Raw genomic sequence first — 12,573 nt, forward strand, 5'->3', positions numbered from 1 at the left:
TCGTACCTCCAGACCATTTTGTCTATTGATTGAGATTTTCTATCGAGGTTATCGCTGGTATCTCGCTGGTATCATCAATCATGGCTGAGGAAGACCACGGAAGTCTAGAACCTCCTACAAGGACTAGCATTGAGGACCCAGGCGCACACGAACTTGCAGGTAAGGCCGACGAAACTAAGTTTCAACACTCTCTGTTGTTTTTGCGACGATGGGGATAGAATGGTCTTGATGCAGAACATACCCTTGGAACTTTACATGAATTGATTTGTTCTAACATTCTTTTTACTTAGAAACTGTTGAATCTTCGGATTCAGAAGATCATTTTTCAGATGCACACTCTGGTCTAGAACCATCCACCGCAGCCTCACCCACTGTCCCCACTACTCGAATTGAGAAAGTCGACGATGAACCAAGTTATGGAGAAGTTCCGGGCACACAAGCATACAATATGAGAGCAGAGGATGCTGAGCCTGATCAAGTTGCAATGGCTCCAGAATTTGACAATATCGCACGAGCTCGACGACCTTCAACTCCGGGTGACTTACCCATTCCCATCACTGTCGTCGAGAAGATAGACCCCGATACTCCTAGTCATGGAGAAGTCCCGGGTACACCAGCGTATGAAAAGCGTAAAGCTGACGCAGTCCCGGACTTGGTCTTAGACTCAACTCCTGGTCGCAGTCGCTCCAACACTCTTAACACGACTGGTATAACGAGATCAAGAGCTGGTAGTACACCAGGGGACTTACCAATTCCCAAGACTGTAGTTGAGAGGATAGACTCTGAACCAAGTCATGGCGAAATTCCCGGTACCGCCGCATATGAATTGCGAAAGGAAGACGCTCAACCAGACGACATAGTCGAGGTCGCTGATGTACCTGGTATGTATTAACAATGATTTCCAAACACCTTCAGAGTTATTGACTGAGTTAGAATCTAGCTCCCCGTCCTTAAGTCTCCGACGTCAAAGCTCTTCGGCGGCAGCGAACAAAGCCGTAGAAGAAGAATATAACGAAGAAGAAGACGGAGATGATGGTCATGGTGGAGATGGTGGAGACGATGCAGACGATGGCGGTTTCGGGGATGATTTCGATGATTTTGAGGAAGGAGAGGAAGATGCAGAGTTTGGTGATTTTGATGATGGATTTCAAGAGCCTGAAGTGACTCAATCTTCTCTGCCAATTCCTGTAGTTCCTTCTTTTGTAAGTAGTCGTCTACTTTCCGTATGCAACAATAGTACACTCAGCCCTAACATAAGTATTTTGTTCAGCCCACCTTTGACCTGACAGATCTCAATGCCCCCGAGGATATTCGCTCGGCAACAGAACCTTACCTCGACCATATATTTCCCTCCGACACAATTGATATATCAGTCCTCCCACCTCTTGAAAATCCGAATCCCATATTCCTCACACCACGATCCGCATCACTCTGGTCACAACTCGTGGCTCCACCACCCCTTCAGCCACCAAATTGGATTCGATCCCGTATTCGTCGTCTCTTCCTCGTCAGTCTCGGTATTCCCGTATCTCTGGATGAAATCCTCCCAGCTTCCACACAAAAGAAACTCATCCTCCCCTCTTTATCTTTGCATCCATCATCTTCTGGCTCTCTCGACAGTTCCATAGATCGTATCAAATCCTCTTCTTCTACTTCTCTTGACTCACAAGGCAATGTCAAGCCTTCCCGCTCGGATAGTCGACGTCGAAAGGGTCCTCCACCTGCTCCTCAATTAGATTTAGTATCTGCACGTCAAACATGTGAGATTACAGAAGAGGCTCTACAAGGTTTAACAATGGATGAGTTGAAAGGACACGTGAAAAAGCTCGAGGAAATGAAAGTTTTAGCTAAAGAAGTACTAGACTATTGGACGATGAGGACGGATGAAAAGCTGGGTGACAGAGAGGCCTTTGAAGGGGTTATCGAAAATTTGGTCAAGCATGCTAGGAAGGTTAGGAAGTGATGATCTTTTTATTCTTTTGGACAGTGCTACATAATCCATTGAGTGATCAATCGTATATGTATCAAGTCTTTTATTCTAGGGACTAATCAAAATTCTTATGCCCGTTAATTGAGCAAATGAGCCATACCATGACCACCTTTCTATTCTCTGAGATATCTTGCTGGTGATATTATAATCTTATCCGTTGTCCATCTGCAAACCTTGATTAAATCGATGGCGGTTTCCTAGCTCCTCCTTCTCTTCAAGCTGCTCGCTTGATAAACCATGATACGTTCTTTATACATCCCACTCATACCTCTACAGTTCTACCGATTTCCAGGATCTCCTATCTGCTGTCTGGATTCGCTCCCCGAAACAGCTATGTACTTCCTCAATACTGCATAGGTAGGTAGTTAGTTACGAATTCCATATCACGTCCTAGTTATCATTGACTTCCATTGCTAACGCATCCATCTATGCTTATACGTTATATATATATACACAATACACAACCCTCCCTCCCTCTCTCCCTCCCTATCATCAATACAGATGTGTAACTATCCATACTTGCACATTCCCATCCCCATTCCCATTCTCATTTATGTAAACTGTTTACCTCTCTCATTATGATACCTTACTCTCTTCATTTACTGATATTATATATCATATCCCATCCTATACCTCCACCCTGATATACCTCCACCCTACCATTCTAATTTCTAAACCCCAGCTCGCGGTGATCTATTCCATTCCTCCAACAATCGCAATTCTCCTGCTCATCTTTTGTATTCCCTCTTTTCCCTTCCCGAGTGCCATTCATTACTTACCTCACTCAATAAAATCCATCCACATCTTCATTTCAGAACTTCATTTCAGAACTTCCCCCTCGGAAACTTCCCCTCCCCCCCGGCAACCCCTCCTCAAACTCCCACCCCCTTCCTCTAACAAAGCTTGTATAATCCCATCCTATCCTATCATGTATTCCATCATGTATCCCCTCGTATCTCCCATCTCCCATCTCCCATCGCCACCCTCCAAAAACACGCCTCTTCCCCTCTGCCACTCTCCACAGGATCAAAGAATCAAAAAATCCTACGACCTTCCACTCGCACCCTTTCCACTCACACCCTTTCCACTCACACCACACATTACACACCACACATTACACACCACATACATACTACCACACCCCTCCTCCCACTTCTCCACACTCGCATCTTAACATATTAACATATTCGCATATCGAAGTAACTTCTCCCCCTCCTTCTCCCCCTTCTTCTCCCCCTCCTTCTCCCCCTCCTTCTCCCCCTCCTTCTCCCCCTCCTTCTCCCCCTCCTTCTCCCTCTCCTTCCCCCCCTCCTTATTCCCCCAAAATCTACTCTCAACAAGCAGCTACGAATCATCAAGACTCAAGACTCAAGACTCAAGACTCGAGACTCGAGACTCGAGACTCGAGAGATATCCAAAGCTTACTTTTGATTCGAGGGAGCGTTGCATGAGAACAGGGTTAGAATTGCTATGTATTGCTATGTATTGAGACGTGTTAGAATAGGGTTAGAATTGCTATGTATTGCTATGTATTGCTATGTATTGAGACGTGTTAGAATTGAAGTGGGAATTGGACTTGGACTTGGACTTGAAACTAGAATTCCAGATATCAAAAGGTAGAAAGAAGAGATAGGTCTTCGCATGAGGAAATGACCATGTTCATCCGCTTGACCTCACAGTAAACATTTCTCTGGGTAAGAAAGCATAATTCTAGACATGATAGATAGCACAGCGTTTCAAGCCAAATCTTCTCACATTCACATTCACATACACATACACATACACAAATCACCATAATCAAAACCATACAGATCTTGATAAAAGACAATGAATGAATCCTTCTTAATTCTTGACTGACAGACGACACACGTTCCACACCTCAAATCAGCCCGTAAATTCCTTCAACCAATGCCTAAAAGCTTACTCGCTGATGAACCACTGCAACTATATTTATACGATGCTACGCTGCACCATGTCATTCCCGAGAAGATATCAAACCACGAGGTAGAATAAATGTCATGCCCTCCGACGAAAACCCACGCAACAATATGATTCATCAATCCATCCATCAACTTTTCCCCAAAGCCCGAAATACCACCAGAATACTAGTGTAAATTCCATCAAAGAAGAGTAGAGACGTAAAAGATCCTCCGTCGCGGCTATGTACTGGAAAGAAAGAGATTCGAAAACAGAGAAAGACCACGTAGTAAATTAGATGAATATCACGCCGCACACCTAAAAGCAATGCCGTCCAGGCCCCCATCCATGCACGCAAGAGTGGTATCATGATCGATGTACTATAATGCACCAAACCATGACGCCTTTCCATTTTCGCCAAGGTATGTATCGAGGTAATGTAATTTGCAAGTAAAGCTCGCTGGAATTTTTTTTCATCGAATTGTGAGACGTTTCAGAGTCGTGAAATGTCGAAAGTATTGAACCAAAGGAAATATTGTGTAAAATTCAAAAGAAACCATAACCATAAACCATAACCATAAAAGCCGAGTCATCCACCATTATTGTTGTCAATCCCATGAAAATTGAGAGCAAGCGTCATTAAAGTATCCTAGATGCAGCAGGGTATCTTGCAGTAGTGTAAGAAAAACCAATGAAAGATCGAAGAACCCAAATCGTAGAAGTGTGCCGAAGGGTATCCGCGAAAGACGACCAATTTGAGAGACTACGCGCGACTATAGATACTGGAATTAGGCATAAGGTGCTTGGTTATTAAAGCCACCGTTGGCAATTGGACCACCGGATGGTTGTTGCTGATGTTGGTATCCAGCGTTGTAAGCGGCGGCTGGTTGTTGGTGACTCTGTTGACCTGGTCTATTTTGAACACGTTAGCAAGATGTCATGTCAAGTATGGACGTTGAAAAGAAGAAAAGCAGCTTGGAAATAGTAAGAAACAAGTATTTATCCGATACTTCAGATGATGAAATAAGCAGTGCCTCAAGCTAAGGATAAATGCTACAAGTCCAGTAATTTGAAGTTAAAGTTTGTAGGGACATTTTTTTATCATCGCACAGGCAATAGCACAAAACATAGGATAATACATAACAACAAGTGTATGTGACCAAAAAGGAAACAAATGGTCTGCAAAATCAAATAATGGATGAAGAATACATTTGTAATCGAGTCCGCACAAGCCGCGATACTCCTATTTAAAAAAGAGAGTCTAAACTTTTGAGCTTTTGTGGATAAAGTCCAGAATAGGAAAAAGCTGCTTCAGAGCATGAGTGCAAAGCTGCCCAAACAGATCTCGTCGACGATTAAAAATCCGCCAGTAGAAAAAGATAAGTGAGCAGACCAAGCAGCAGAGCAGTGAGATTACATGTGTAGAAGGAAAAAAAGAGAAAGCGAAGATCGTGGTCGCATGAAAAGTCTATGCTTATACATGGGCATCATTGGAAAACGCAGAGTCCCACCCATCCGATACTTGAAGTAACGCTAAGACGAGAAAGAGTTATCCAGGCGTTGGACGCGAAGAAGTAAAGCCCCGAAAAATGGCAAGCCCAGTGCAGAAAGACGCCATGCTACACTAAACTCCATTCGCGAAAGAAGATGTATGCTTACTATAAATTGTCAGCTTGAAAGTGTATTGAAGGAACAAATCTCACCTGTAAAGGTTGGAAACCATTGTAAGGGTTGTGCTGTTGTGGCATACCCATCTGCTGGTAGTGAGGAGGTGGAGGAGCAGGTCGGTATGGGGTTCCGGCTGGTCCCGAGTTGTTTTGGGAACGTCCCCAAGACAAACGAACGCGAGAGTTGCCAATAGGGTATCCCTGCATCTGGTTTATAGCCATCTCAGCAGCGTGTCGTTGAACGAATTGGACAAATCCACAGCCCTTTCCGGGTGGAATCTTGACGTAGGTGATCTCGCCAAAACCTTGGAAGAAGGATCTGAGCTCATCCTCGGTGACGTAGCCAGATAAACCACCAACGAACACAGTTGTGTTGTTTGGATCGGTAAATTGATTCATTGGTTGAGGAGTACCATAGTATCCAGCCATTGGTGGGCCACCACCCATTCCGTACATGCCTGGGGCACCTCCCATGGCACCGGGCATACCACCAGCACCGCCGCCTTGCATCTGCATACCTGCTGGTCCAGCACCGCCAGACTTGTTTTTGGGTGTTGCTGTGCTGATGCGCATGGGTCTGTTGCCACAGTACACACCCTGCATCTCGGTAAGGGCACGTTGTTGATCGCCCTCTTCGGCGAAGCGAACGAAGCCATAGCCACGGGACATTCCCGAAATGGGGTCAGTCATGATCTTGGCTGATTTGCAAGAGGGAAATCTGGCCTGAAACAATGAGACGAGGACGTACTCATTGACTTCCGGTCCAAGGTCACCAACAAAGATAGAAAATTCTGGTCCACGGTCATCACTGTAAATAGTCAGCAAATCATTCAAGAAAGTGCGAAGCAGAGGAAAAGAGGTATATGAACCGGGATTCTGACCGACGATCGGCAAGACCACCACCAGAGGCCCAGTTGAGCTTGAATGGTCGAGTGGTGTTTGGAATCATGGATCCGTTCAAGGATAAAGCCTTTGCAGCAGCAGCTGGGGAAGTGAAGTCGATGAAACAATAACCAGCGTTTCTAAATTGATGGGAACATAGTTAGATAATACTTCTTGGTTGAAAGTGTGGTATCGATAAGAATGACTTACCCAGAGAATTTGTCGCGAATCATCTTGACATTAACTTGCTCGCCCATTCCGAACCAGACGCTGCGGATGAAGTTCTCATCGATCCATGGCTCAAGCTCACCCATCCTATTGTAATGTGTTAGTAGAGATCAAATCGTAGACCGACTGTGTGATGAATTTGGTGTTGATCAAAAGTAGTACAGCAATGCAGTAATGATCATGACCATGATGTGGATCGGATCAAAAGGATGTGTACTCTTGCAAATGAAGTGAACTTCTAGATCGAGTACATTTACGGTCACGCACCAAGCAATGCGGCGCGCAAGACATAAATGTGCTCGATCTGTGATCAAAATCTACAAGGGATGAAGAGGGAGAAGAGGGAAGAGGAGTGATAAAGCCAGTGATAAGATCACAAGAGACCAAATCGAGCCAAAAAGAGAAGAGAAGCTTACCAGAGGGTTGTCTTTGCATCTCCTGTGACGCTGCCTGAAGAGCCTTCAACGCCGGCACCTTGTTGCGCAAATGGAGCTGGTGATCCACCGTCACCGGCAGGCATACCACCTTGCTGCTGTTGTTGCTGCTGCATTGGTGGTGGTGGCATGGCACCGTTACCGTTGTTCTGTTCGTAGCCACCTTGTTGGGCAGGATCGTAAGCTTGCTGTTGTTGGAAAGACATTGCGAAGATCGATCTGTTCACAAGAGAAGGTTTGGTTTAAGGAAGAACAAAGATATAAAGAAGGAAGCAAAGTATTTCCGCGTTGTGGTTGCGAAAAAGTGTGTTGTGGTGTAAGTTTAAAAGTAAGAATTCAAGAACGAGGACCGTTGAAATAGCTTCAAAGATCGGCGTAATCTAATTCACTTATGGTTAGCTTATGGTCAACGGGCTAGAGTTACGCTAGTGTGCAGGTTACGGCAGACCCCAGAGATTAGTGTAAATCATATGATATCGTTCCAGGTTGTGATTCACGCTCCTTCAGTATGGGATCAGTAGGATAAGTAGGATTGAGAGTATGTCTGAGAATGCTGGAGAGAAAACTTGGATTGGACGTAACTGTTATCTTCCTGAGTAACTTTGCTGCAGAAAAAAAGTTGATAAAAGGACACTTTTTCAAGAGAAACATCCGGAAATGTTCGGAATGGTGACCTGCTCGGCCGGGCAACCAACAATCAACTTATCATACACTAGAATTTAGAAGTTGCCATTGGGGCTCTGCACAAAGGAAACCAATCATGAGATCCATCAATTCAAAACTTTCAGTTTCCTGTGTTGTGTTGATGGAGTCTGTCACAGTTCCACCATGACAACACCACGAAACAAGTAACACCATCCAACAAACTTCAGTGATGTCTTTTCATTATAATTCTGGTAGTGAAGTCTCTGCGCAATGAATTCACCTTGTCATATAACAAAGGTCCAGTGTTGACTCAACAATATCCCCACATCAATTGCTCAGCAAAGCAATGGATTGTCACAGCCAACCACAAGACGTCTTTTGTTACTGATGAGATGAGAATGACAACAAAAAAAGGCCATCACCATGATTCATTGTATTCAGACAGCAGTCAACTGCCACAACCTTGTTGAGCCAATGAATAATATGCCCATCAGCATATCTGCCAACTTGCTGTCACATGAAAACTACTTTCGTAGCAAGGATATATTCCATGAATCCACTGCCTAACTCAAGAGCAGATTGGTTGGGGGCAGATTGGTGAATACGTTCTAGTCAATCTCTGGCAAGCTAAGTGGGCTCATGGGGTTGAATATGTATTTTACTGACTTTTTATTTTCCAGCGACTGCAAGCCCCTCTATCGCAGCTCTAGAATATATATTGGATACAGGAAGTCCGTAGACTGGAATGATGATGGAGGATTCTCATAACGCAAAGAAATAAAGCAACAAATGAAACAAGGTGCAGGGTGTCGACGGAAGTGCAGGTGCAGAGCTATGCCATCGCCTCAAGAGCACAAAATCATGCCCCGTTAGAAAGTGCCTAGAATACAGTGCTCCAACTTCAACCCACCGGGGCGTTGGGATCAAGACATACAAATGAAAATGGAATGAAGGATAGCTTCTCTGAAATGTCCGGCTTGCGCTGAAGCAGAAAAGCAAAGGAAAGGATGAGTAAGGCACTGAGATGAAGCTTGCCCAGTGCTGTTGCAGTTTTTGGCCCCCGAATACATCATAAAAGCACTCGCTAACCATTACGTTACAGTTTGGCAAGGTGTTATGCCACTCAAGCAGAAGTCCATCGTGAACTTTCCAAGATGTTACGCTTCTCATGGTGAAGCATCCCTTGGGACAACCACTAAAACGAAACCAACCCTGCTCTTAAAAAGAAATTGGACCAGCGTCACTCTCGATATTAACAGTAGGAAAATCTGGGGCATGACTCCACCATATGGGGTGGGGGGCAGGGGGAGGGGACAGGGGCGGGTGTATGATCCGTAATGTCTCTTGAGAATCTGGTTTAGGGCTGAGGGGTCATGTATAGCCGCAAAACTACAAAGGGATATGACAGCTGAAACTTGAGCTAGGTAAGAGCCTCTTGTGGCCCCTACAGAAGGTGGTGTAGGATACAGATGGCGAATTTGGGCGAGGCAACAAGCCTTGCTTGATGCAATACGATAACCCACTCTATCCAGAAATCCTCGAAATCTACCATCATGGGCAGCTACTGCGAGGACTGCTCACATTGCCACTATAGTCGGTAGCCAGCCCGCACCACCCTTCCCAACATTATTGGCTCCCTATCATTGTGGCGGTCCGGAGGAATAAGGTGACAATAGGAAACTCGATTGAAATCTCTCGCCCCGCATCATTTCGCTTTCGTTCAATCCGGATTCATAGGGGTCTGCCATTTTCATATGGGGAGGTATATAGCTCACCTTAGAAATCTTGAAGTATCAAACTAGTGAATTATACTCTAATCGCCCCTCGAAATAACCGATATGTGCGATTGAAAATGTAAGTGCTTCAAAGCGACGTCGGAATATAGTGAACTCGATTTGAAAAGTCTTGAGGACAAACGTTTTGCGCCTGCGAAAAATCGAGCGTGGAAGATTTGAATTATTGCTGGAGAAATCTCGGGAATAAATTCAAACTAGGAGAAGAAAGCGATCAGTCAATTGTTCAACGTTTGGAGTTTATGATGCGTGAGTGGGTTGATGAAGGGGTAATGGGATTTCTTAAGCGTGCAAGAGCTTCGTGGGAACAATTTTCGCAAATTTGGAACGACTTGGTAGTACCAAGGCTAGTGGCCAAGGGTAAACATTTGCGCCAGGCCCAACAGCAAAGCTACACCGGGCAAAGCCAGCCGCGGTATATGATATGCGACAATGAGCTTGTCAATTGCAACAAAGAGCTGTAGGGACTGGCACAACAAAGGTCGACGTGGTGGTAGGTGTAGTGAGGGGTCAGGTTGGAGGGGGGGGGGTTTTTGAAGCTGTATGCGCGACCAGTAAGGCGCAGGGACAGAAAAATGATCTACTTACATGTTTTGGATCGACTGTGGTAACAACTGCTCTGAAAAACTCCTCAAATTCCGCAAGGAAAGCAGTAAATCAAAGAAGAATGATCGAGTATCGACGAGAAACAATTAGATGCAATCAAGCAACGCAGTTATTGAATAAGTCGACAAAGGACGGGAGACGAAAGGGTGGAAGGATGGAAGTGGATGTGGATGAGGGGAGGGGAGGGAGGTATTGTATTCTTATTTTTTATTTTTTTTCGGTTTCGGTTTAGGTTTGGTGGGTGAAAGAAGGAAAGAATTATTATGGGTGGTGGATTTAGGATGAGTGGATGTGGAAGTGGTGGATGTAGTAGGAAGTAGGTCGTAGGTAGTGTGGGAGTGTGGTAGTGTGGTAGTGTGGATGGGATTGGAAGGGTTAGAAGGGTTAGAAGGGTTGGAAATTTATTAGTTTATACGATATGAGTAAGAGAGAAATTGAGAAATGGAGAAATGGAGAAATGCAGAAATTGAAAGAACGAGGGGGACGTGATCGTGCTTGGGTGCGATGCTTGGTGCGTTGCTTGGTTGCCTCGTTGCTTTGGTGCTTGGTGCTTGCTTTGGTGCTTGGGTTGATCTTGATCAGGTAAGAGGGAAGAGGTAAGGAATGAACAGTACGTAGGGACTAATCAGAGAAAGAGGATTTTACCTAGATACGAGTAGACGGAAAAGTATCGACGCGTTCGAGGAAAAGCACTTGCATCTTGGGTTTGAAGGTATGATTGCAGGATTGAGTAAGGTTTGATATCATTTGGGTCTATTTTGATGTAATTTGATCTCTTTTCCGTACTTTGGGTTTGTTAGCATATATTAGGATTTGATCGTTGAGTCGGATTAGCCAGTGTCCGTCAGTTGGTATTAGCCAGTCGAGCCGATATCAAGCAATATAGTTAACTATAAAATATAGTTAATATAGTTAATATAGTCAATATAGTTAATATCATCAACATCGTCAATATAGTCAATAGACTTTCCAGGCAAGAAAGTTTAAAGAAAACCAACAGACTACCTAACAATCCCTCCCCATCTCTTAACCCAAGTAGTAAGTAACAATAAAAAATAGTACCTAATATGTCACAAGTACCTAGCCACTAGTCAGTAAGTGGTAAATATCTCTCGAATGAGGATCCAATGGCCGTACCGAGTAATCACATTTCCCTACCCAAGTACAGTAATGTTTAAAATGGGAATCATCTATCTAGAACCTAATAGATCGTGACTCTTTCTCTTGACTTTGAGATATCGAGATTCTCCAGAGGATACGATAGCTATATCCTGTATCACAATAACAAATACAATATACTCCCTCCCTTCATCTACAACACCTCAACTGGCTTTGTCGACGAAATGATTAGAATCTCAACAATCTATCCTTTTTCATTCAATTCTAAAATCATTTCCCTTTGTTTTTTCCTTCCCTTTCTCTCTCCTCCTTCTCGTCCTTTTTCGTCACAAAGTACATGCACCTATATACCTACATACCTACATACCCACCCTGCCCATCTACACATATCCGAATGTACCCATGTACCCAATCCAGCCAAAATATCAAGCCAGTCTCGGGTTGAGAAGCACAGGAGATGCATCTGCAGTCCAAACGAGACAGACCACCTTCAAGAGTGGTAATGGATAAAATACCTTTGACACCTACCCAGTTTCCGTAAAAGATAAGCCTTATTTTACGTGGATATGTGCTGCGACTCTGCGAGGTACCAAAGCTACCGCCGACAGGGTTATCTATCAATTAAGCTATAGCTACCCCGTAGGTACTCCGTCGATGAACAAAATCGGGATTCGTGAATGGCTGGATGTGAATGCACGGCGGCGCTATGGGAATGCAATGCCAAAAGATAAATAAAAATGTTGACAATCTTTTGGAAATTGTGATAGAGTATAATCATTTTTCATTGCATGGCATGGCATTGCCATTGTACCGGTCCCGACTCCCTATCGTTTGAGTTTAATTCATCCCATCTCAATTGGTAGGGACTAAGAAGGAGGTGAAAAATTCTGATGCTCTACCCCTCTTTAAATTCATCATACCTACCGTGGACCTACCTTGGACCTACCTTAACCTACCTTACTTAGACTTTGGATTGAGTTTGATCGACATTCGTTCGAGATAGAGTTTGTGCATTTGTATTCAAGTGTTGGGTGCATCGACCAAATTCTACCTTGGGTCGAGGGGAGAGAGGGGAGAGGTACTAGACATCATCATCATCATCATCATCATCATCATCATCATCATCATCATTGATATATCTGTCAACGAGATTCACCCACTACCTGTTTGGTGACTCATACGCTTTCTGAGCAAAGACTTTCCTAAGTTTCCTGCCGAGCTGTGGCGGATCCATAGCATTCTACGATACTGGGCTGAGGTTAGTGATGGCGAACTAAAGATCAATAAACTCA

At 44.3% G+C, this 12,573-nt stretch overlaps 2 protein-coding genes across 2 annotated transcripts; one reads left to right on the plus strand and one right to left on the minus strand.

Annotated features, from left to right (window-relative positions):
• Positions 1 to 80: 80 nt before the first annotated feature.
• EAE98_009261 (uncharacterized protein) lies at positions 81 to 1,963 on the plus strand (the record flags this gene model as incomplete). Its single annotated transcript, XM_038956882.1, has 4 exons — positions 81 to 159; positions 291 to 881; positions 934 to 1,202; positions 1,271 to 1,963. 4 exons carry the CDS (start codon positions 81 to 83, stop codon positions 1,961 to 1,963), a joined length of 1,632 nt encoding a protein of 543 aa, XP_038806649.1.
• Positions 1,964 to 3,782: 1,819 nt separating this feature from the next.
• Positions 3,783 to 10,925, minus strand: EAE98_009262 (uncharacterized protein). The gene is made up of 7 exons (XM_038956883.1): positions 10,145 to 10,925; positions 9,539 to 9,753; positions 7,101 to 7,498; positions 6,667 to 6,771; positions 6,444 to 6,596; positions 5,567 to 6,382; positions 3,783 to 4,819 (listed from the first exon to the last, which is right to left on the minus strand). Coding segments are annotated over exons 3-7 (1,299 nt in total). The 5' UTR covers positions 7,325 to 7,498; positions 9,539 to 9,753; positions 10,145 to 10,925; the 3' UTR covers positions 3,783 to 4,818.
• Between the last annotated feature and the right edge of the window lie 1,648 nt (positions 10,926 to 12,573).

The sequence above is a fragment of the Botrytis deweyae genome (assembly GCF_014898535.1).
Source record: "Botrytis deweyae strain B1 chromosome Unknown BDEW_027, whole genome shotgun sequence".
Taxonomy (NCBI): Eukaryota; Fungi; Ascomycota; class Leotiomycetes; order Helotiales; family Sclerotiniaceae; genus Botrytis; species Botrytis deweyae.